This window comes from Sphaerodactylus townsendi, linkage group LG02, assembly GCF_021028975.2.
Source record: "Sphaerodactylus townsendi isolate TG3544 linkage group LG02, MPM_Stown_v2.3, whole genome shotgun sequence".
NCBI lineage: Eukaryota > Metazoa > Chordata > Lepidosauria > Squamata > Sphaerodactylidae > Sphaerodactylus > Sphaerodactylus townsendi.
Window position 1 is genome coordinate 167554112 of NC_059426.1, and position 26104 is coordinate 167580215.

Sequence of the window (26104 nt, forward strand, 5' to 3'; positions counted from 1 at the left end):
CATGTAGTTTAGAGGAGACAAGGCTACCAGACTTGGACCTTGATTGGTATAAGCCCTTAACACCTTGTTAAAGGTTTTTTGGTGGTTGTAATGGGTGAGAGTTCTCCTGGAAACCTTCATCATGTTGAATCCTGTTTATCAAGCCCTTGGAGTCTTCAGGAGCCAACCCCCTTGCAAAGAAGAATTGGACTTGGCAGCATCAGTAGACTGTAAATATAAGGACTTGAAAATGCAACCTGAACAGGACTGTAATGTGTTAAATGTTAAAAGGGTTATTTGTTAAGGAAGTAAACCATTTTGTTTTTAAAATTGGTTGTTGCAAACTCATTCCAAGTTTTGCCCCACAGAACCCACAGATAGAGGTTACGCTATCACACACCAAATACAGTCACGATGGCAATGTGGCTGCAAAACTTGCGCTTCTCATGTTGCATATCTCGGGGCCAGTGGCTTCATCACATGCATCTTAAATTGCCCCACTGACACAGATAGCATTGCCCTGGTTCTTAATGCCCACAGGGTAAGCAGTGGCAGTGTGGCCCGAAAGGGGGGGGGGGGAGAACCTTTGCTTCTCTTCCTTTCTCTGATGGGGCATTTTTGGATTTCCTGCGCTTCTGAGGACAGCTGTTTCCCTCCGCGTCTACGGCGACGGCACATTTCACAGCATTGCTGGAGGTTGCATTACAAGGTCTGGATTACGCTCTTCCAGCGCAAAGATCCCAGTGACTTCGTTTGGAAAGGGGAAAATGAAGAGAAAGGATTTTGTCGGTCTGAATCATGTGAATGCCATTCTAAGAATCCTCCCAGTATCACCAGCAGTTGATGAAGCTGGATCCAACGAAGCTCTTCAAACAAAACCGTCAACATGCTGCACCCGGAGAAGCTGGATTCTGCAAGATGCATAATTCAAGCAAATCAATATATTTTGGCTCGGTTTGCATAATTTATTAAGATCCTGCTAGTCACTGGGCGCACGTCTCGGAGCGGTAGATACAGCCGGTGTTCTTGTGGGCTCTTCCTTTAGCTAATGGAAAGACGGGTCATTTTCTTCTTCAGCACTGATTTCCCTGGACGTCCCTTCAAGACCGGGAACTACCTTATATACCCTGTTTCCCCGAATATAAGACATCCTCGGAAAATAAGACGTAGTAGAGGTTTTGCTGAAGGGCAAAATATAAGGCATCCCCCAAAAGTAAGACGTAGCAAAGTTTTTGTTTGGAAGCATGCCTGAAGAACAGAACACAGAAATATAAGACATCCCCTGAAAATAAGACATAGCACATCTTTGGGAGCAAAAATTAATATAAGACACTGTCTTATATTCGGGGAAACACGGTGCTGAAAAAAGTCCCCCTCGACTTATACGCGAGTGAACGGGTGGTGAGCGGGTGGGGGGAACGGGTGGCGAGCAAAAAAAGGCTGGGAGCTGAGGGTGTTTTTCTGCACCTGCTCCCTGCTATGGGGACACAAAGGCAGCTCCCAGGTAAGCCTTGGGATGTTGCTTCGCTGCACTACAGGTGGCCAGTAGCTTCATTCACAGTGAATATTCAGTGAATAGGTGTGAATATTAAATATATATGTTACAGAATTTTTGTTCCGGTCAGGAAGCTCCATGAATGCTAGGGAGCCGTACTCATTGGGAAATCCGCACCACTGGAGCCCATGGTGGTAGGAATCCCCCCCCCCCACACACACACACAGGGTGCCCAGCACCTTTCTCGGCCCCCACCCAGTGTTTTTGGAAAGCAGGTGGGACTTCTGTCCAGCTGAGCTTGCAGACTTGCAAAACAGACTTGCTTTGGGGCAGCGGCTGCCATCACCACGCAAACATCTTCACTGTGTAATGATAAGATATCCGCGTTGGAGAACCTGTAGGGACTTTAAGGGGGATCTTGTTGAGCATCTTCCCTATGAAACTCTGAAGAGATACTGTCTGTGAGAGTTATATATTCCACTTCAGAACTTTTAAAGTTATTGTTGATACCATGCTGTTTCTCTTTGAAATAAATATTCAAAAACATTTGTATTGGTATCTATTTTTATTTTTGAAATTTACCAGCAGCTGCTGCATTTCCCACCCGTGTCTTATACTCGAGTCAATAAGTTTTTCCAGTTTTTTGTGGTAAAATTAGGTCCCTCGACCTATATTCGGGTTGACTTATAGGCGAGTATATACGGCATCACCCATTTCTGAAACCCTATTCAAGTTTTTGTCGAAGGTTTTCACGGCTGGATTCAACTGGTTGTTGTGGGTTTTCGGGGCTGTGTGGCCATGGTCTGTAACTGGACACAGTGTGTAACAGACTTCCCCCTTGTGATACACCTCTGAAGTTGCCAGCCACAGATGCAGGTGAAATGTTAGGAACAAGATCTACCAGACCACGGCCACACAGCCCGGAAAACCCACCAGAACCTATTCAAATTCTTCCCTTTTCTGTTAGTCAGTTCTTGTACATTTTGTGTGTGGATGTTCATTGCTTAAAACGTCTTTCTTGGTTCACTATTTTTATTCTTTAATTTTAATTATACAGCAGCCTTTTCTTTCATGTTAATTATACAACATTTGAGAGTTTTCACCAAGGACTACCCTGATATACATAGGTTATTGATCCCATTTACCCTTTTTTTCTCTTTGTCTCCACCTAATTTCCCATAAATAAAGTGGGGACTGTCTACCTAGGGCAGCCCCCGTTCCCGTATACCTTGATGCTATTCTACTTTTGCTGGTAGCTTTGGGGCAATGTTGCTTTGGAACCACATGAAGCAGAAGATGACGCCCATCGTTTTAGGGAAAGTCTCATCGAATGCGAAATCCATCGAGTCCCGCAGAGGTATTTCCACGGCTTCAATCAACTCGCCTTCTTCTGGGCAGCCCCCTCCTTTGCCGGTTTTCATCTCGTCGGTCACTTCTGCATAAAATAATGTCTGCTTTGATCCCGTCACACCAACGCCGGATCTTCAGTGGAAAGGAGGTGAAGACAGAAATAAGAAACATGTGATATTTAGTGTGTTTTTTTAACTAATCAAAATGGGGCCTATTACTAAATTACTTAACCAAAGGCAGGCCCACACTTTTAAAGAAACAGAGCTACTGGAGAAAACTGCCACTCCGAGTCAAATCTTCAACCTTCTTTGTACATCTTGTCATGTTGTAACAAACATACGATAGAATCTTCGTGAAAGCAGAAAGATCTTTATTAATATGGCTAGATCGGTCATGGTCCTTGAGAGAACTGAATAAGAAAAGTACAGACCAGTGTTTCCCAACCTTTTCAAGGTCAGGGTACCCTTGACCTCACTCTTCATATCTCACGGTGCCCCTGCCGGGGTGAAGGGAAGCACTGGGGGTGGTGGTGGCTGCTGACCTTGTGGCAGGCCCTGCCCCATGGGCCAGCTCCATGTCCTTGCTGGCGCCGGTGGGAGACACCACAAAAATGAGGGGGGGCGGTAGTGTTGCCGCGGTACCCCTGGGACATGCTCACGGCACCCCAGGGTACCACGGTACCCTGGTTGAGAATGGCTGGTACAGACAGACATCAAGAGAACTGTGGTCCAGCCTCCTCTGATACTTTCACACGCCAGGCCAGACCATTCTGGGAATAGCGCCAAGCAAAAGATAGCACAAACTGGAACAGTACAAACAGGTGCTAATGTAACCCATGCCATTTTAGTTTTTGTTTTGTTTTGTTGGATCTTAGGGCCCAGGGGATAAAAGCTCACTGAGCATATGCAGTTGGGAAGCTTGCTTACTTATGACCAACTGCGAGAGCCCCACCCTCCTCAATTGATCTGGCCTGCAGCAGGAGAAGGAAGGCCTGCAGCTTAATTGAGGGAATGACTTATTTTGTTTACAGGCCCAAATTGAGGGAAGACCTGCAGCAGCTACATCAGATGCAGAAGGCCAGATGAGAGAAAGAAGCCCTGCTTGATTAATAGTTTGGACTTTCTTGCTATTCTTTCATTACTGGACACTGTTAGTGGTGGTAACTGTTCTGAGTGCTTTTTCTTAAAACAGCACTGAAGATTTTGTACAATTGAGTTGTATATATATGCTGTATATATATACTCACTATATATTCACTATTATTTATCCTTAAATGATAGAAAGTTGTGTTAAGATTAAAAGTTTGTTAATTTGTTCCAGCAATTTCATATTTGTTCGTTAAGCCACAGGGTGCTGTCATATATTATTTCCTAGGTCTCCAATGGAGGTTGATGTGGCCAAGGATAAGTAGGTTACACTAGCAAAAACCGTCACATTCCAATCCCCTCTTTACATGCCGCCTCCCCTAAGGCCCCCCTCCACCTGGTCGGTCAGAGAACGCCTCATGGAACACCTTCACCATACACGGAGCTTTTACGTCCGAGGCGTAGACCCACTGATCGTACCCTGGGGGATAGCCCACCCAAGAAATGAGATACTGCAAGCGATTGCGATGCAAGCGGGAATTCAGGATAGCCTCCACTTCGTAGTGTTCTTCACTGTCAATCATCTGAAGAGGCGGGCGAGTGGGAGGGCTGTGTCATTAGAAGAATAGTTTAGATTTATACCCCACTTTTCTCAACCGTAAGGAATCTCACAGGGGCTTAGAAACTCCTTTCCTGCCTCTCCCCACAGCAGACACCTTGTGAGGTAGGTGGGGCTGAGAGAGTTCTGAGAGAACTGTGACTGGCCAAAGGTCACCCAGTAGACTTCATGTGGAGCAGTGGGGAAACAAAACCAGTTCACCAGAGAAGCCTCTGCCATTCAGGTTGAAGAGTGGGGAATCAAACCCGGGTCTCCAGATTAGAATCCGCCGTTCCTAACCACTAAACCATGCTGGCTGAGTGGTGAGTAGTTTCCTCATCAGCCAATGGTGTGGTAATGATGCCACAGCATTCTCAAGTTGTATTAAGGAAGGGAGAAGTGGGAGGAACGAGACACAGGGCTGCCATATTTGGCAGGAGCCCCATGTTTCCTATAACTTGAGGTTTCTAGTTCAGAATTTGTCTGTTCTATGTGTTTTGCCGATGAATCTGTCTTAGACTGAACGAGAGCCTTGGTCCATCAAGGTCAGTATTGTCTGCTCTGACTGGCAGTGTCTCTACAGGTTAAGGTTTTTACAACACATACTGCCTGGTCCTTTTGACTGTACACGCTGGGAAATTGAACCAGGCACCAAGAAGATGCTCTACCACTGAGTCATGGCCATCCCTGAAGAACCCATGAAGCTGCCTTTTACTGAATCAAACCCTTGGTCCATCAAGGTCAGTATTGTCTGCTCTGACTGGCAGTGTCTCTACAGGTTAAGGTTTTTACAACACATACTGCCTGGTCCTTTTGACTGTACACGCTGGGAAATTGAACCAGGCACCAAGAAGATGCTCTACCACTGAGTCATGGCCATCCCTGAAGAACCCATGAAGCTGCCTTTTACTGAATCAAACCCTTGGTCCATCAAGGTCAGTATTGTCTGCTCTGACTGGCAGTGTCTCTACAGGTTAAGGCACATTCTGCCTGGTCCTTTTGACTGTACACGCTGGGAAATTGAACCAGACACCAGGAAGATGCTCTACCACTGAGTCATGGCCATCCCTGAAGAAACCATGAAGCTGCCTTTTACTGAATAAAATCCTTGGTCCATCAAGGTCAGTACTGTCTGCTCTGACTGGCAGCCGCTCTCCAGGGACTCAGGCTGAGGTCTTCCACATTACTTAATACCTGGTCCTTGTAACTGGAGGCGCCAGGGATCGAACCGAGAGCTTTGTGAATGCTAAGGAGGTGCTCTACCACTGAGCCACAGCACCTACCCATAAATTTATTATGTAAACTGAATATATCTCTCAATTTAATATATTTAACTGTGGTCTCTCCATAAGATACCTATAAATCTACTATATATTATGCCAGGGGTCTTCAAACTATGGCCCTCCAGATGTTCATAGACTACAATTCCCATGAGCCCTACCACTTGGCCATGCTGGTGTAACCCCCATGCCCAGAATGGGTTGACCCAGTAAGGGGTGGAGACTCGGAGCAGCAGAGAGGCTGAAAGAGCTCTTTTGCAGAAGAACAAGGCTACCAGACTCGGACCTTGATTTCTATAAGCCCTTAACACCTTGTTAAGGTAATTTCAATATTGTTGGGAACTACTGGGAAGGTAGTTGTTGTTTTGCTGTGTTGTAAATGTTGGAGTTTATTGTTTCAGGGTTTCTTTTGTGGTTGTAATGGGTGAGAGTTCTCCTGGAGACCTTCATCATGTTGCAACCTGTTCATCAAGCCCTTGGAGTCTTCAGGAGCCAGCCAACTTGCAAAGAAGATTTGGACTTGGCAATATCAGTAGACTGTAAATAGAAGGACCTGAAATGCAACCTGAACAGGACCTTGAATTGTAACGTTAAATGTTGATGTTTTAAAAGTGTTAATTGTAAAGAAAAGTAAACCATTTTGTTGTTTAAATTTGGTTCTTTGCAACTCATTCCAGGTTCTGCCCCACAGAACCCACAGAAGGAGGTTACACTGGCAGGGGCTGATGGGAATTGTAGTCCATGAACATTTGGAAGGCCATAGTTTGAGGACCCCTGTATTATGCTCTCGTTTTATTTTAATCCCACAAGCACTCAGTTTGGTATTCACACGTAAAAACTGGTACTTGGTGGTTCGTCTGTTCTTTCGAAGAGTAAACCTGTGGTAAAAATCTTGTTTATTAATAAGATAGGTGAATGTACAATCCAGCGTCGTGCTATGTATCAAACCACGTTTACAATGAAGTACTAAATCACGGTGTTCTTTGTACTGCAATCCAAATCTTTGCATACATACTGATGAGCAATTAAGGGGTTGTTCCCAAGGTAAATCTGTTAGCCCTTTATACGGTTCTGAGATTATAAGTGGCAGGTGCAGGAAATAAAAACACAGAACAGAAGCAATTGACGCAAAATTATATTATATTATACCGTCCACCGACAGGTGTACTGGCAGGTGTACTGGCATACATATAAAGTATGTTGTGGTGAGGTAAAACCGGTATTTAGTCGTAAGCTGTCAAGTAGGGTACGGCATTGTGCTCTGCACAGGACGGTTGGTATTTCTGTAACTGTCAGAAAACATCAAAGCAACCCCCGCTCCCATTTACAATACTGAAACAAATGAAGTGAGACACAGGTTGATTCCGCACTTGCGTTATCGACCTAAGTTTGAGCTGCGTTCGACCTAAGTGCTCCGCACAACTACTGGGATCGACGTGGTTTTGTACCAGCTTCGCCCCGTGTAACGGTCAAATTTCTGACTCCAGTTGGGAACTACTACTTTTTCAGGGAACCACGCTCGAACTCAGCTCGATTCCAGTAAAGTGTGGAATCTCTGGTGCCAGGAGTCCCCCATTCAGCCAATCACAGCTGAGTGTTTCGGGCATGCGTACAGCTGGCCAATCAAAAAACGCCACCTTCGTCCCTCCATTCCTGTGGCAGTTTTTTTTTATAATGTGTGTGGGGATAGACGGAACATGGTCGTAGAACAGTAGCCAATCGGAACGGAGTGGCAAAGAGGCACAGGATGATCCCGCCCTCCGAGCTGGGATCAAGCTGGTTGCAGTGGGAACCAACAATGGCTTCGACCTAGGTCAGTACCCTTCTCAGGGAACTGGGTCGAACCTATTTTACTTGTGTGCGGAATCACCCACAGATTGTGAGGTGAAGAAGAAGAAGAGTTTGGATTTATACTCCACCTTTCTCCCTTGTAAGGAGACTCAAGGGGGCCTACAATCTCCTTTCCCTTCCTCTCCCCACAACAGGCACCTTGTGAGGTAGGTGGGGCTGAGAGAGTTTTATGAGAACTGTGACTAGGCCAAGGTGGGGGAGTCTGAGATGACAACCCTAAGCAGTCTGCAGATGGAATAGCCCCGACTTGATTCCTAGCCTCCATTGCTTCCCTTCCCTTCACAGAAGCGGGCACAAACAAGGTCAGCTCAGCTATGAGATTTCTTGATGGCGTCCCACGCCTGCTCTCATCCCAAGAGCAGAATAAAAGCCTTCCTTGGAGGACCTGCTAATGTTAACAGAGCAGGAGGTCTATGGGGCTATCAAGAAGAGACTTTTTGATAGAGAGTTTCAACAGATGCTAGAGGGAGCTAATAAAACCTGTTCCCCGATCTCTCTAGGAATACCTGTGGATAGATTAATTGTAGCCCGGTACACCCTTTATCTCCTGGTTGAGGCCCGGTGGCATAGAGCAATCACCTTAGCTAGGTGTAATGCCCTGCCTTCTTCCTTTAGCCTTGGACGCCACCTTGGAATCCCACATAAAGAAAGGAAATGCCGGTGGGGCATGGGTTCTGTGGAAACAGTATCTCATATGCTGTTGAACTGTCCTTTTTATGAGATAGGTAGGAAGAAGCACATAATCTCCTTCCTGCATGGAAGTGAAGGCATTACAGGTAAACAGAAGGTTATATATCTTTTTAACAGCCACAACTACGAGCTGTTGGAAGCGGTGGCTAAATTTTTAAATGGTGTTATTTTAACTTGTCAGAAGTTTTAAAGGCTGTTATTATCTTGCAATGTTAAACTATTTATATGCCATTAAAGGTATTCGAAATCGAAATCGAATAAAAGCCCCTAACCTAAAACATTTAGAAGGAGCTGCAAAACCAAACTGCTTAGGACGAGCCTTCAGGGGTTTCTGAAATGCTAAAAATTCTTGTTTTCCAATCGGGATGCAGTTGACTCTCAGGTTTTATTTGGGGTACCGGGTGGCATATGCAGGCTCTTTTGTTTTGAACTGCACCGTTCTCAATTGTTTCAACTTTCTGGGCAGCAAATAAAGAGAGAAAGGGAGTCCTGTAAACAAATGAATAAATGCAGCCTGGAAATGGAAAGGGAGCCTCCCTCCTTGTTGTGGGCTTCTCCTTGTCCTCTGAGTTCAGGGTCGCCAGCGACAGGATCCGTGGTGGTGGTGGAAAGCGCTGTCAAGTCGTAGCTGACTTAAGGTGACCCTGCACGGCAGGGGTGTCAAAGATGCACCCTGGGAGCCACGTTTGGCCTCTTGAGAGAACCTATCAGGCCTGCAAGCCAGCTGAGGCAACCTCCCCCAATTACTCCAGGCTGCTCTGAATTTTGTAAATGCAAGACAGGATCCTGTGTTAATGGCTATTAACCTGGCAAATGTTTCAATATAATGTTAAATAATAAAATTTTAAACCTATGTGGTGGTTCTTTAATCTTACACTTGCTTTATCCACATAAGTTCTGGCAGAAATTCAATTGGTTACATTGATATATAGACACAGTACTAAGAGAAATTCAACTTGCTTCCAGTTGATATTGACACAGTACAAGCAGCTATTCGGCTTGCTTTCAGCCACTTGCTTTCATCAGTACCAGCAGAAATCCAACTTGTTTTCATTCATATATAGACATAATACTGGCAGCTCAACTTGCTTCCAGCTAATATTGACACAGTACAGGCAGAAATTCAACTCGTTTTCAGCCAGATAGGCTCTTGGTTTAGACTTGATCCAAAATCACCCTCAGCGTCTGTTTATTCACCAATGGATCATGAAGCCTTTGGTGTGATAAACTTCTGCTAAAGAAGAAGAAGAAGAAGAAAAGTTTGGATTTATATCCCCCCTTTCTCTCCTGCAGGAGACTCAAAGGGGCTTACAATCTCCTTTCCCTTCCCCCCTCACAACAAACACCCTGCGAGGTAGGTGGGGCTGAGAGAGCTCCAAAAAGCTGTGACTAGCCCAAGGTCACCCAGCTGGCTTGTTTGGGAGTGTACAGGCTAATCTGAATTCCCCAGATAAGCCTGCACAGCTCAGGCGACAGAGCTGGGAATCAAACCCGGTTCCTCCAGATTAGATACATGAGCTCTTAACCTCCTACGTCACTGCTGCTCCTAAAGACTCGGTCTCCCAGCACCTATTGTTCTGCATTTTGGGCATGGGTAAATTACAACAGTTCTATTACTGTTTGCAAATGGGCCGCAGCATACTAAACGTCCCACCCCACAAACTCTCCCCTATTTGCTCCAACAGGAAAAGGGAATCGACAATACTGTGTCCGTTCAACATCTCCATAAGTTGCGACAGGTCATTATAATGGTCGTAAAGACACAAGGGACAATTTTTACTCCGACCCTACGGATCCCTCCTCAGAAGTGAGTCACACGGACTTCAATGAGGCTTAAGCGTGCCTAAGGCTGGGGCCTTTGTTTCAGGTCGAAGAAAGCATCTTTTCATCTCGCAAACCGGTTCTCTAATGTGGTTCCAAGGAGTAGCGAGAGACATCTCCCCCGTTTGGCTCCCCCCCCCCTCCCTAGCAAAAGCTCGTTAATCCAGCAGGAAACGACATTTGCCAGGATTGACAGCTGTGGATTTGTATTCAATTCCCAGTTTGTCCCACCCCCTCCCCGCTCCTTCTACCATTTTTTTTAAAAAAGCATGTCAGTGTCCACCTCAATAGAGTTTTCAAGAGGAAAGACTAAGAAAGTTTTGTTTTGCTTCAAAGCCGCCACCCTCTATACATTTAGACATGCATTTCCAAGTCGGGAACAGATGCCTTTTTTTGCAGGCCCACAATCTGGGAAAGCAGACGGCTCGAAGCACATTTTCATTTTAGATTATTTAATTCTTGACATTTCCTTAATTCCAAATACTAGACACACACTGCACAAACACACACACACACACACACACACACACACACACACACACACACAGTTGGCTACTTCTCTGATTTCTGACTGATTTTCTTTTTCAAAAAAACATAAATGCCTTGTAAAATACGGGGTTGTCGAAGGCTTTCATGGATGGAATCAACGGACTGTTGTGGGTTTTCTGGGCTGTGGGGAAAAAACTACCAGACCACAGCCACACAGACCGGAAAACCCGCCACAGCAGTCCTTGTAAAACAATGTTATTAAAACAGCAACATTGGGATAGAAAACCACGTTTCAAAATGCAGCTTTGTGTTTTTTAAGAAGTTGTACAATACGTCAAGTGGTATAAAGTCACTGACTCCGGTTATTTCTAAACTTTGTGCTGTGTGTAACGACAAATATAAATCTTCCATAACCTATCCACAGAGGAGAGTGGCTACTGCATCCTTGATTCATTTTCTCAAGGAACCCTCACAAAGGCTTTATCAGTTATGTAGACATAGGTTGTTTCCGCATGGCGAAAATTATACCTGTGTACCTCCGTTTTTTTTAAACCTGGGTCTATTTTATCCAGGGGTGTCCGTTCGCGTAGCTGTTTGTTTTTTTAAGGAATCCAGTGAAGACCGGGAGGAAATACTCCAGCTTGTTTTGCACAAACGCGGGACTTCTGTATTTACTTTGGAAGCATATCTGAGCATGCCCGGTGTCCTGCATTCTGATTGGCTGTTGTTTTTGAGTTGCAGCTTGAATGAACATCAGGCGGGGAGATCAGGCAGCTGGGCGGGAACTGCCCTGCTCCCAATTGGTGTTCGCACGGTAGCAGGCTATAGCAGGCTCATCCCGTTTTTTTTTTAAAGAATCACCAAACTGGTGGGTTTTGAATACCCTGGGACGAGGGAAAAATCGCAGGGCAAACCCACTTTAGGACTGGGAACTGCACGGAATTCCTGGCTGCACAAGGATATTTTTCTTGCTCAACCCAGGATATTTTGACATTGCAGAAACTATCATAGTTCATAGACCAGAGTCCATCTAGTCCAGCACTCTGCTACTCGCAGTGACCCACCAGATGCCTTTGGGAGCTCACATGCAGGATGTGAAAGCAATGGCCTTCTGCTGCTGCTGCTCCCAAGCCCCTGGTCTGCTAAGGCATTTGCAATCTCAGATCAAGGAGGATCAAGATTGGTAGCCAGAGATCGACTTCTCCTCCATAAATCTGTCCAAGCCCTTTTTAAAGCTATCCAGGTTAGTGGCCATCACCTCCTCCAGTGGCAGCATATTCCAAACACCAATCACACGTTGCATGAAGAAGTGTTTCCTTTGATTAGTCCTAATTCTTCCCCCCAGCATTTTCAATGAATGCCCCCTGGTTCTAGTATTGTGAGAAAGAGAGAAAAATTTCTCTCTGTCAACATTTTCTACTCCATGCATAATTTTATAGACTTCAATCATATCCCCCCTCAGACGTCTCCTCTCCAAACTAAAGAGTCCCAAACGCTGTAGCCTCTCCTCATAAGGAAGGTGCTCCAATCCTTCAATCATCCTCGTTGCCCTTCTCTGCACTTTTTCTATCTCCTCGATATCCTTTTTGAGATGTGGCGACCAGAACTGAACGCAGTACCCTTGAGGTCTCTTCCAGTTCTCTGTTTCTAATTACCAATCCCGGATCTACTTACCGGTATGACGTAATTCTCTTCAGGCTGTCTAGAGGGACGTCGTAGCCACATTCTTCCAAGACTTCCTGGCGAGCGATTTCCTTCAGCGAAAGCTCCGGCTTGTCTACAATGCCAGCACAGAGCTCATAGGTCAGTCCTGCCGAAGCTGGCAAACGACTTTCAAGAGGACACCAGTTCTCCAGGCAGTCGCTCTTCAAGTCCTGAGGGCCCTGTTGCAGCGTCTCGCTCATGTAGACAGCTGAAAACATTCAACAAGAGTAGTCACTGACAGTGCCATGTAGGGAGAAGGGCCACAGCTCAGCATTAGAGATGTGGTTTGCATGATAAATGTCCTACCTTCAATCCTGAGCATCATCAGACAAAAGAACCCTGCTGAGAACTATTGGAAAGCTCTTGCTATGGCCTGAGACTGCTGCCCATCAGAGTAGACAATACTGAACTTGGGAGCCCATAAGGATACACAAAAACCCTGCTGGATCAGACCAGTGGTCCATCTAGTCCAGCATCCTGTCTCCCACAGTCGTTGAATCAGAGAATCATAGAGTGGTCCATCTAGTCCAGCATCCTGTCTCCCACAGTCATAGAATCAGAGAATCATAGAGTGGTCCATCTAGTCCAGCATCCTGTCTCCCACAGTCATAGAATCAGAGAATCATAGGCTCCTTCCGCACATGCAGAATAATGCACTTTCAAACTGCTTTCAATGCTCTTTGAAGCTGTGCAATGCTCTTTGAAGCTGTACAGAATAGCAAAATCCACTTGCAAACAGTTGTGAAAGTGGTTTGAAAACACATTATTCTGCGTGTGCGGAAAGGGCCATAGAGTGGTCCATCTAGTCCAGCATCCTGTCTCCCACAGTCGTTGAATCAGAGAATCATGGAGTTGGAACAGACCCCAAGGGCCATCAAGTCCAACCCCCTGCCATGCAGAAACACACAATCTAAACATTCCCGACATATGTTCATCCAGCCTCCATTTAAAAACCTTCAAAGAAGGAGACTCCACCACACTCCGAAGTAGTGCATTTCACTGTCGAACAGCCCTGACAGTCAGAAAGTTCTTCCTATTGTTTAGGTGGAATCTCTTTTCTTTCACCTTGAACCCATCACTCCATGTCCCAGTCTCTGAGGCAGCAGAAAACAAGCTTGCCAAGTGGCCAACCAGTTTCTACGGAGGCCTTCCTCCTGGCACTGGGATTCAGAGATTGACTGCCTCTAAATATAAAAGATCCCTTTAGTCGTGGCTAGTAGACGCTGGAAGACCTGTCCTCCAAGAATCTGTCCAATCCCTTTTAACGCTGTCTATGCTGCCAGCCCTCACCACGACCCTTGGCAGTGAATGCCATTTTAATCATTCGTAGAGTAAAGAAGCATTTCTTTTGAGCGTCCTGAACTGACTGCCCATCAGTTTCATCGGATGCCTTCAAGTCCCGGTCCGAGTGCTAACGCTAGCAATTGGGGAGAGGGAGAGAAGGTTCTCTTTGGGCGATTCCGCACATGAGTAAAATAGGTTCAACCCAGTTCCCTGAGAAGGGTACTAACCTAGGTTGAAGCCATTGTTGTTCCCCACTGCAACCAGCTTGATCCCAGCTCGGAGGGTGGAATCATCCTGTGCCTGTTTGCCGCTCCATTCCGATTGGCTGCTGTTCTACAGCCATATTCCGTCTATCCCCATACACGTTATAAAAAAAACTGCCACAGGAATGGAGGGACGAAAGTGGCGTTTTTTGATTGGCCAGCTGTACGCCTGCTCAAAACAGCTGTGATTGGCTGAATGGGGGACTCCTGGCACCAGCGATTCTGCACTTTACTGGAATCGAGCTGAGTTCGAGCGTGGTTCCCTGAAAAAGTAGTAGTTCCCAACTGGAGTCGGAAATTTGACCATTACACAGGGCGAAGCTGGTACAAAACCACATCGATCCCAGTGGTTGTGCGGAGGACTTAGGTTGAACGCAGCTCAAACTTAGGTCGATAACACAAGTGCGGAATCGACCTTTATCAGCTCACTCCACCTCACGGATAATTTTATAAACCTCTAATACCTATACTAGCCAGGGCCGACTCTGCTTAACTTCTGAGACCTGACGAAATTGGGCTAGTTAGCAATCATTAACAGCTGAAGTTAGAAGACAAGAGAGCTCCCAGTGTTGAGTACCGTTTGAAAATGTGCGGAGGAAAACCAGTTAAAGAGATTTAGCAGAAGATATTCTGAATTTGGGTTTTTGGAAGTTAGATTCCTGCAAGAGGGGTCTTGGAAACTTTTTCTTCTTGGGGAGCAACTTATGCCTCAAAGGAACTTCCACTGGTTGGCCAACAGGCGTATTTTACAGGATTCATTGATACTTGCTTGGACGTTGGGCTGCACGTGACGTACCATGTGCATGTAACCCCCATGCTCAGAATGGGTTGACCCAGAAAGGGGTGGAGACTAAAAGCAGCAGGAGGCTACAGAGCTCATGTAGTTTGGAGGAGACAAGGCTACCAGACTCGGACCTTGGTTTGTATAAGCCCTTAACACCTTGTTAAGGTAACTGCAATGTTGTTGGGAACTACTGGGAAGGTAGTTGTTTATTTTTGCTATGTTGTAAATGTTGGAGTTTATTGTTTCAGGGTCTTTTATGTTTGTAATGGGTGAGAGTTCTCCTGGAAACCTTCATCATGTTGAATCCTGTTCACCAAGCCCTTGGAGTCTTCAGGAGCCAACCCACTTGCAAAGAAGAATTGGACTTGGCAGTATCAGTAGACTGTAAATAGAAGGACTTGAAAATGCAACCTGAACAGGGCCTTGAAGTGTGATGTTAAATGTTGATGTTATATGTTAAGTAAACCATTTTGTTTTTAAAAATTGTTGTTGCAAACTCATTCCAAGTTCTGCCCCACAGAACCCACAGATAGAGGTTACATGCACACGATGAGTCGTTCAGCCGGTCACTTCAGCTGCTGTTTCGGTAGAGTTATGAGAGGCATGCGTGTTTGTTTGTTTTTTTAAAAAATCCCCTTTGAACATATAGCGCACGGTTCGCACAAACTGTCAAGCGTAATTTGCAACGGGCCTTTTGCCTCAATCTAGAAACAGTTGTTGTGGGAAATATCCTTCCAAAGGAAATTCCAAAACCGTCTAATACCATCAAAGGAAACAGAACGGGCCGGGTTCTACACTACTGCTTACATTCGGCCTACTGAAAGACAGGCCACGGCTGCCAGTAGCCCATGTTGTCGTGTTGCTAGCCTTCTCAATGGCCTGGGCTTTAGCAGCAACCTGCCAAGGATGAACTGAGCAAGGGAACAAAAGGACACAAGAGCAACTGTGTTGGATGAGACCGATGATTCATGCAGGCCAGTATCCTGTTTCACACAATAGCCAACTAGAGGCTGCACAGTTTTTACTGGACTGGAGTTTGGCACTAGAAAAATCTTCACCTGCTACAGTTTATGTGAGTGAGGCTAATGTTAAGGTGGAGAAATGGGGCTGATGGGAAAGGTGGTGAATCCTACTTGATAATGTGCCTTGTTCAGCCTTGTTATGAAAAAAGGGCACAGACAGATGTTGGAAGAAGAAGAAGAAGAAGAAGAAGAAGAAGAAGAAGAAGAAGAAGAAGAAGAAGAAGAAGAAGAAGAAGAAGAAGAAGGAGGAGGAGGAGGAGGAGGAGGAGGAGGAGGAGGAGGAGGAGGAAGTAGAAGAAGAAGAAGAAGAGAAGGAGGAGGAGGAGGAGGAGGAGGAGGAAGTAGAAGAAGAAGAAGAAGAGAAGGAGGAGGAGGAGGAGGAGGAGGAGGAAGAGGAAGTAGAAGAAGAAGAAGAAGAAGAAGAAGGAGGAGGAGGAGGAAGTAGAAGAAGAAGAAGAAGAAGAAGAAGAAGAGAAGGAGGAGGAGGAGGAGGAAGAAGTGGAAGAAGAAGAAGAAGAAGAAGAAGAAGAAGAAGAAGAAGAGGAGGAGGAGGAGGAGGAGGAGGAGGAGGAGGGGGGGGGCGAGGAGTTTGGATTTACATCCCACCTTTCTCTCTTGTAAGGAGACTCAAGGTGGCTTACAAGCTCCTTTCCCTTCCTCTCCCCACAACAAACACCTTGTGAGGTAGGTGGGGCTGAGAGAGTTCAGAAGAACTGTGACCAGCCCAAGGTCACCCAGCAGGAATGTAGGAGTGCGGAAACACATCTGGTTCACCAGATAAGCCTCTGCCACTCAAGTGGAGGAGTGGGGAATCAAACCCATTCTCCAGATTAGAATCCACCTGCAACACGCTCGCTCTCAAGTACTCCGGAGCAAGCAGCAAAACCCGTAGGGTTTTTTTTTTTAGACTGGTTTGGCAGGTCATGTTGTATAGGCCTGGAGTGTGGAACCCTGATTCACGTCCCCGTTTGGTATTTCAGTTCCCTGTATCATTCGGGGCCAGAGTTGTTGCAGTGATAACACTGTTTCTCTGGCCAAAGGTGCCTTCCCCTGACGCAAACCTCTTTCGCTGAAAGAAGGCTCACAGGGTGAAAAAGTGCGCCATCAAATTGCTATTGACTTATGATGATCCCCTACCTCCATGGTGGCGAACCTTTGGCACCCAAGATGTTATGGACTACAATTCCCAATTGGCCATGCTGGCAGGGGCTGATGGGCATTGTAGTCCATGACATCTGGAGTGCCAAAGGTTCGCCACCATTGCCTCCTCATGGGGTTTGTTGAGCCAAAAAATGAGCCGATCTGGTTTGCTGCTGCATTCCTCTGCACGGCAGGCCCTGGCTTCTTTGGTGGTCTCCCATCAAGTACGGACCCTGCTCAGTTTTCAAGTTCTGACAAGAACGAGCTGGTCTGGACCAATGGAATCGCTACCTGAGGCCGTTGGGAGGCTGAACGGAATGGTAGGATACCAGCCAATTCTCCTGGCCTCTCCCCAAATCATCCTATGTGGCGTCAGTTGCCAGCGGAATATGGGGCATTCTCTGTCAGCAAACCTGGCAGGGTCCGAGTTAGAAATGTCCTGTTTAAGCAGCTTACTGCGTAAACGTTTGCCAGAAGACCGACTGCTGCTTCCTCTGGCTATGGAACAAATATTACACCACAACTATTCACGGGACTGCCAGCCTTTTACTGCTAAGACATAACAGCTTGCTTCATTGGAGGGTAAAAAGGAAAAAAAGGAAAAAGGATTACCTGGACGGAACTGCTTCACCACAACAAAGCACTGCCGAGAAGTATTAAAGATCAGAATGGACACACTGAGGAGGGAGAGAAAAAAAGGGGGGGGGGCACCCAGATCAATGCACTCAGAAACAAAAAGCAACATGCCATGCTGCAGAGTCATCGTTTTAATGGTTTTGCCCTAGCCTCAGAAGAAAGGACGCGTTAGCCACACGAGCCAAGGAGATAGTTATTAAATTCTAGTTCTACAAGTGAACAAGTTAATGCCGACAGGCTAGAACCTTCTGATCTTGGAGAGATAGATTTTCAAAGGCATGCTCTGGTACACGTAAAGGGGATGTTGGACTGAGGGGGTGTGTGTGTGTGTCTTCAACCAGGCAAGGCAAAAACCTGGGCTAGAATCATCCATAAACACCATGTGAAGAAGAAGGGTTTGGATTTATATCCCACCTTTCTCTTACAAGCTCCTTTCCCTTCCCCTCCCCACAACAAGCACCATGTGAGGTAGGTGGGGCTGAGAAAGTTCACAGAGAACCGTGACTAGCCCAAGGTCACCCAACAGGAGTGCGGAAACACATCTGGTTCACCAGATAAGCCTCTGCCACTCAGGTGGAGGAGTGAAGAATCGAACCCAGTTCTCCAGATTAGAATCCACCTGCTCTTTACCGCTACTCCAAACTGGGCTCTCATTCTATGGAATAGAATGTCTCAGCTGCATTAGTTCATTTAGCTTTGGTGGTTTTGCTACCTGCCGTACCTATGGTATCCAGGATTCTATATGTGCTTTCAAAGCCCGCTTTCTTAAAAGCCCAACCTTGTTTCTCTGAAGTCTCATCCTTAGTTTGTCCCTCCCTGAAATAAACAATATTTGTTCATTTGGCCTGTGGGTCAAGTGAGATTACAGGCGTGTACTGAGCAGAAGAAGCATCTATATTCATCGATCTTAATTAATAGCCATCTTTTTTCCTTACACAGCTCAAGATGAATTGAAAATGCATTTATTTATTTATATTTATTTCTTATATTTACACCCAGCCCATCCCCGAAGGGCTCAGGGCAGCACACAACAATAATCAAGCAATACAATTTTTAAAACAGTGACAAATAATTAAAAGAATACAATAAAAATACAATAAAATACCAACAACAGGATAGAATAAGAATAAAAGATGGCGACTAATAACCATTATCCCACAGGGATCAGTATTTAATTGGTGTCAACTCGGCCGGCATCCTGAACAAAACCTGGTGTAATAACTCCATCTTACTCCATCGTAGTGGCGTAGTGGCTAAGAGCAGTGGCTAAGAGCAGGTGCACTCTGATCTGGAGGAACCAGGTTTGATTCCCTGCTCTGCCGCCTAAGTTGTGGAGGCTTATCTGGGGAATTCAAATTAGCCTGTGCACTCCCAACACACGGCAGCTGAGAGACCTCGGGCTAGTCACAGCTCTTCGGAGTTCTCTCAGCCCCACCCACTTCACAGGGTGTTTGTTGTGAGGGGGGAAGAGCAAGGAGACTGTAAGCCCCTTTGAGTCTCCTACAGGAGAGAAAGGGGGGATATAAATCCAAACTCTTCTTCTTCTTCTTCTTCTCCTCCTCCTCCTCCTCCTCCTCCTCCTCCTCCTCCTTCTTCTTCCAGGCCCTGCGGAATTGATTCTGATCCCGCAGGGCCCTGATCTCACGCAAGAGCTTATTCTACCAGGTAGGGGCCAGGACAGAAAAGGCCCTGGCCCTCATGGAGGGCAGCTGGATATCCTTTGAGGAGAGGAGAGACCGGGCTGGGCAGTACGGGAAGAGGCGGTCCCTAAGATATTAGACATAAAAATAGCTTACACAAAAACATAAAACCAAGATTTCAAATCACAATCTTAAGGCAATCTTAAATATTGCTGTTGTAGTTATTTTAATTGTATAATTTACTGAAGTTCACTGCTCTGAGTCCGTCTGACGGAGAGAGAGAAGCCTACGAGTTGAATACATAATAAATAAATAAAACTGTCCTCCTCTGCCTCCTAAAGACCAAAAGGGAGGGCTCCATGCACACCTCCCAGGAGAGCAGGTTCCATAATTGTGGGCTGCCATGATGAAAGGCCTCATTTGGATGACTTGAAAGCAGAGGCAAAAGCCATTTAAATGAGCGCTCTCGTTCTCCCCTCCGCTCATTAAACATTCCCAGTATCTCTCAGGGCACTGAGCGTGCTGTCTCAAGAAATATTAAATGGTCCACATTCAGACATTGTTTTCTTACCATGAGGTTATACTGGCATATGCAGCGTGTGAACAAGTTCTAAACAGTTCTAGAATCAGGGTCAAAGTCAGAAGTCAAAGTCAGTCCATCAACAGAGCACAATGTGATTGTCACCATGGCGTACTTTCTTTAGAACCTATGATGGTTAGGCAGTGGTGGGATCCAAAAATTTTAGTAACAGGTTCCCATGGTGGTGGGATTCAGACAGTGGTGTAGCGCCAATGGGGCTGGGCGGGGCACAATGCGGGTGTGGTAGGGCATTCTGGGGGCGGGGCAATGCTGGGCGGGGCTGCGGCAAAGACGCAGCCGCTGTGCTGGTCCTTGGGTGGAAAATGAATGCACGCAGGCGCAGGCTGCCACGCACGCCGGTGCACCTCCTGCTAGACTGCTTCAAGTTCTGCGTGCTACTGCTGAGAGGAGGGGAGTAACTAAGGCAAAAATCACGTGGCAAAATCACCAATTAGTAACCCCCTCTCGGCACACACAAATAATTAGTAACCTACTCTCGGGAACCTGGGAGAACCTGCTGGATCCCACCTCTGCGGTTAGGATAATTTATTATTGGGTAATTCATAAGGTTCCTTCGTATGACTGGTTGTGGCTACATTGTGTGCAATGTGGCGGCAGAGGAACCCCTAGTGCTATTTGAAGCAGAGGGGTAACGCATGAGCATGAAGGCCAACTGGTTGGGTGAAGAGCAGCCGTTTGCACAAGTCAAATAATCCGTTGATATCCCAATGCCTAATTAGATGATCAACTGAAACAGGAATGCCTGGGCAAAAATAACAGATCATTTATAACATCATTTAAGCAACTTTTCAAAATTCTGTTCTGGGTCAATATGTGAAGAGGAGGACAGGCACACACACACACACACACACACACACACACACACACACACACACACACACACACACACACACACACACACACACACACACACACACACACACACACACACACACACACACACACACACACACACACACACACACACACACACGAAAACTTCTTGCCCAAACTGGGAGCAACAGTAGGAACACCACTGGATTGTAACAGAAATATAGAATACCTGAACAACTGTTCCTGTGTTGTCCAGTCTACCAATTAAGATCCTCTTCATAAACCCTGTTCTCTTTGCCCCTGCAGAGGTGAACAGGGTGGTGACCAAGGATAGGGCTTTTTCAGTGTTGGCGCCATGTCGGTGGAAGCCCCGCCCTCTTAAGCCCCTCCCTCTTTCCCAGTGGTGGCGCCATGTCTGTGGAATCCCCTCCCTCTTAAGCCCCTCCCTCTTTCCCAGTGATGGCGCCATGTCTGTGGAATCCCCTCCCTCTTAAGCCCCTCCCTCTTTCCCAGTGGAGGTGCCATGTCTGTGGAATCCCCTCCCTCTTAAGCCCCTCCCTCTTTCCCAGTGATGGCGCCATGTCTGTGGAATCCCCTCCCTCTTAAGCCCCTCCCTCTTTCCCAGTGATGGCGCCATGTCTGTGGAATCCCCTCCCTCTTAAGTCCCTCCCTCTTTTCCAGTGGTGGTGCCATGTCTGTGGAATCCCCTCCCTCTTAAGCCCCTCCCTCTTTCCCAGTGGAGGTGCCATGTCTGTGGAATCTCCTCCCTCTTAAGCCCCTCCCTCTTTCCCAGTGGAGGTGCCATGTCTGTGGAATCCCCTCCCTCTTAAGCCCCTCCCTCTTTCCCAGTGGAGGTGCCATGTCTGTGGAATCTCCTCCCTCTTAAGCCCCTCCCTCTTTTTTTCCCAGTGGAGTGCCATGTCCGGTGGAAGCCCCGCCCTCTTAAGCCCCTCTCCCTCTTTCCCAGTGGTATTTAAGTCTGTGGAATCCCTCCCTCTTAAGCCCCCTCCCTCTTTCCCAGTGATGACGCATGTCTGTGGAATCCCTCCTCTAAGCCCTCCCTCTTTTCCCAGTGGAGGTGCCATGCTCTGTGGAATCCCCTCCCTCTTAAGCTCCCTCCCTCTTTCCCAGTGATGCATGCCCATGTCTGTGGAATCCCTCCTCTTAAGCCTCCCTCCCTCTTTCCAGTGATGGCAGCCATGTCTGTGGAATCCTCCCTCTAAGTCCCTCCCTTTCCAGTGGTGGTGCCATGTCTGTGGAATCCTCCTTAAGCCCCCTCCCCTTCCCAGTGGGAGGTGCCATGTCTGTGGAATCTCTCCTCTTAAGCCCCTCCCTCTTCCCAGTGGTAAGCCATGTCTGTGGAATCCCCTCCCTCTTAAGCCCCTCCCTCTTTCCCAGTGGAGGTGCCATGTCTGTGGAATCTCCTCCCTCTTAAGCCCCTCCCTCTTTCCCAGTGGTGGTGCCATGTCTGTGGAATCCCCTCCCTCTTAAGCCCCTCCCTCTTTCCCAGTGGTGGTGCCATGTCTGTGGAATCCCCTCCCTCTTAAGCCCCTCCCTCTTTCCCAGTGGTGGCGCCATGTCTGTGGAATCTCCTCCCTCTTAAGCCCCTCCCTCTTTTCCAGTGGTGGTGCCATGTCTGTGGAATCCCCTCCCTCTTAAGCCCCTCCCTCTTTCCCAGTGGTGGCGCCATGTCTGTGGAATCTCCTCCCTCTTAAGTCCCTCCCTCTTTTCCAGTGGTGGTGCCATGTCTGTGGAATCTCCTCCCTCTTAAGCCCCTCCCTCTTTCCCAGTGGTGGCGCCATGTCTGTGGAAGCCCCACCCTCTTAAGGCTCACTTGGTGCCTACTCCAGGTTTTAAAAATTTATTTTGTTTTCTATCAATGTAATAGTAGTGTGAAAGCGTATGTGCTGAGTTTATCTGCTGAGAAAATAAAAATAATATGTTAAAAAGTATTACAAGTAAACAACATAGATATCTTACTCCACAGTTTTAAAAAATAGAAAGGGCGAGGACACTAAATAACACTAATCAACCCAAACTGTATAGCTGCAATAAATCCTACACAAAAATCCTGATGTTTCTTGCGCATATCTCTTCTGGGAAAAATGATATGACCTTCATAGTTAGGTCCAACATCTCTTCTTCCCAGCATTCTCTCTGTGTACCCAGGCTTTTAAGTAAGAAATCAGATCTGTCACCGTTGTTGTTATAGTCTGCTCCTAGCCAGAGACCTGTATTACAAGCATGATTTCTAGACTACTAAATGTTTACACCTAGATTGCCCAGGCTAGCCCAATCTCGTCCAAAGTTGGAAGCTAAGCAGGTTCAGCCCTACTTAGTACTGGAATGGGAGACCACCAAAGAAGTCTAGGGTTGCTTTGCAGATGCAGCAAACCACCGCTGAAGGTCTCTTGAAAGCCCTACTGGGTAGGTTGTGGCTTGACAGCCTTTTCCACCATGAAATGTTTTACGATATTTGCATGCTATAGCTGGGTTTTTAATGGCTGCGTCTTTGTGGGGTGCTAATGTTACTGATCTTTATGCTGTTTTCTATGGCTTTTGTTATTATTTGACTTTATGAGCTGCCTCAAATAGGTATCTGGAGATGAAGCTTTTACATTTTCTAAATAAATAAATACAGTCTCAGAAAGTCAAATGGATAGGCTCACTGAGCCCTGTAAAATCAACGGACCAGTGTTGCTGGATGTGGTGCCCCTTCCAGGACGGGCTAGCTTGGTGTAGTGTTTAAGAGTGGCAGACTCTAATTTGGGAGTCTACCAAGCAGATCAAGTAAATTCAAATTTGGGAAGAAGAGGAAGAAGAAGAAGAAGAAGAAGAAGAAGAAGAAGAAGAAGAAGAAGAAGAAGAAGAAGAAGAAGAAGAAGAAGAAGAAGAAGAAGAAGAAGAAGAAGAAGAAGAAGAAGAAGAGTTTAGATTTACACCCTACCTTTTTCTCTTATAAGGAGACTCAGGGCAGCTTACAAGCTCCTTTCTATTCCTCTCCCCACAACAGATACCTTGTGAGGTAGGTGGGGCTGAGAGAGTTCCAAAGAACTGTGACTAGCCCAAGGTCACCCAGCAGGGATGTAGCAGTGCGGAACACATCTGGTTCACCAGATAAGAGTCGACCACTCATGGGGAGAGGTGGGGAAATCAAATCCAGCTTTCCAGATTAGAGTCCTCTTAACTGCTCTTAACCACAGTGCTTTCCTCATCCATAAGGCTGCTTCAATTTCTACCAATTCCACTCTCAAGTAATAAACAGTGTAGTTCACATACATAGGCTGCTCTGATTTCCACAAATTCCCTTCTCAGGACTTGATAGACCACCCCAAAAAAGCACTGGTGCTCAGTACCAATGAACACTGACACATAAAAGTCATGGTAAAACATTATCAGTGGAAATACCTGGAAATAAGTCCCATGGGATACAGAGGGACATACTTCTGACTGGTTCTGGTGGTTTTTCCGGACTGTGTGACCGTGGTCTGGTGGATCTTGTTCCTAACGTTTCGCCTGCATCTGTGGCTGGCATCTTCAGAGGTGTATCACAGAGGGAAGTCTATTACACACTGTTATACAGACTTCCCTCTGTGATACACCTCTGAAGATGCCAGCCACAGATGCAGGAAAAACATTAGGAACAAGATCCACCAGACCATGGCCACACAGCCCGGAAAACCCCCCAGAACCAGTTGAATCTGGCCATGAAAGCCTTCGACAATACAAACTTCTGACTAAACGTGCATGGAGAATTGCCCTCCAAGCCTCACGTACATTTCAACACCTCCCTCAATTTCTTTCATCTCTCACCCAGCCTCCCATCTCTGGACAAAAAAATAATAATCCACCACAATCATTCCCCAATGGTTTCCACTGAGAGGCTGTGTGGTTTCTGGGGTTTCTTCTAAAATATATCTGACCCAAGCACCATGACATGGTTAGTGATGAATAATCAACTCATGAAATCAAGCGTTGATATTGAGGGAGAAAGAAATAACAAGGAGAAACGGGAAAAAACTAAGCTAACATCCATCAAGTAATGGAAGAATGAGTTGTTATGTTTCCTCAGTCTCAGTCACTTCGAGACGTGTTCGGAACAGATGGAACAATCAGGGCACCAAGCTGTCAAAGTTAAGGAACAAGATCGATTTAAACTTGAATGAAATTGTGTTGTCATTACAACTGCCTCCTTTCTGTGCCATCTTGAGACAACAGGGAACGCTGGAACACCAAAGATTTGCGAAGCTCACCAAACTATCTGCACAAAAACAAAATGAGTCAGCGATTCAAGTCGCAATCTAATTTTTCTCAACAGATGACAAAAGGGACTGAAATGAATTTTGTTTACTCTCCATTTCTGAAAGGGGTTCGCACAGGCTATTAGGAATTGTCAGTGAATTTGTTAGTCTTATTTAGTTAGGGACTGTGGTCTTTTCCTCATGTTAGTAGGAGTAGTCTAGTATTAAGTAATTCAATAAGGTTATTTTTGCAGCAGTTATAGGGTAGTTTAGTTTTCAGGGCAGTTTTAGTTATTGGAAATGTTTAGTTATTGGTTATTTGTTAAATACGTTTACTGCTTATATGTTGTCATGAAGTTTATAGTGTATCTTGATGCGTTGATAGCATTGTTGAGATGTATCAATATAACTCTATTTGCTTGTTGTCTATTGCTACTCTGTTGTTGTTAAATTGTTGATCCTTTGTATGTATCGATCCATTGTATGTACTGATTTATTTTACGGTATTAGGTATTGCATGGATTTAGCTGTATCTTACTGTGAGTACTGCTGCTTAGAGTTTTAGAAGTTGTATAGCCTGTAATATCAAGTCGCCATTTGAAATTAGGTTATTTAGCCATATGTATGTACTGTTGTTATTATGTATTTTGTCATATTGCCGGCATGTATAGTTCATTGTGTTTTAGCCGTTCTGAGCCCTTCGGGGATAGGGCTGGGTATAAATACAATTGAAATGAAATGACAAAATGAAAATAACTGGGGTTATTTTATGGGGTTATAGCTTTAAAAAGTAACTGGGGTTATAACTGGGGTTATAGCTTTAAAAAGGGCTTGGACAGATTTACGGAGGAGAAGTCGATCTATGGCTACCAATCTTGATCCTCCTTGATCTCAGATTGCAAATGCCTTAGCAGACCAGGTGCTCAGGAGCAGCAGCAGCAGCAGGCCATTGCTTTCATGTCCTGCAGGTGAGCTCCCAAAGGCACCTGGTGGGCCACTGCGAGTAGCAGAGTGCTGGACTAGATGGACTCTGGTCTAATCCAGCAGGCTAGTTCTTATGTTCTTATGTTCTTATGGGGTCCAGGTAATGGGATGTCCATTCAATGCAACGAACCCTCGGTTGGGTGGAAGTTATCCAGAAATGTCAGGCTTAGAAAGAGTTCAGAAAAACCGATGGCGACTAGAAAAATAATGCGATTTGAGGCTGTGTGAATTCCAGTTAGCTAGGATTTGGTCCGTGACAAGCATGGCAACGTGCGCAAGTGGGTTAAAAGCTCATTAAAAACAGAGAACCCACAACCGCTTCCCTATATTGTAGGGGCAGCCTATTTGGCGACA

At 46.1% G+C, this 26104-nt stretch overlaps 1 protein-coding gene across 2 annotated transcripts in view; it reads right to left on the reverse strand.

Annotated features, from left to right (window-relative positions):
- Positions 1-2054: 2054 nt before the first annotated feature.
- Positions 2055-26104, reverse strand: part of NUDT14 (nudix hydrolase 14) — an 82820-nt gene continuing 58770 nt past the window's right edge. Inside the window, exons 3-5 of one of the 2 annotated variants that reach the window (XM_048483263.1) lie at positions 17448-17515; positions 12313-12550; positions 2055-2956 (exon numbers count right to left, since the gene is read on the reverse strand). In XM_048483263.1, coding sequence (XP_048339220.1) covers positions 2710-2956; positions 12313-12550; positions 17448-17515 — 553 coding nt within the window. In that variant the 3' untranslated portion in view covers positions 2055-2709. The remainder of the gene's footprint in view (positions 2957-12312; positions 12551-17447; positions 17516-26104) is intronic. The other variant, XM_048483264.1, reaches the window with a different exon arrangement.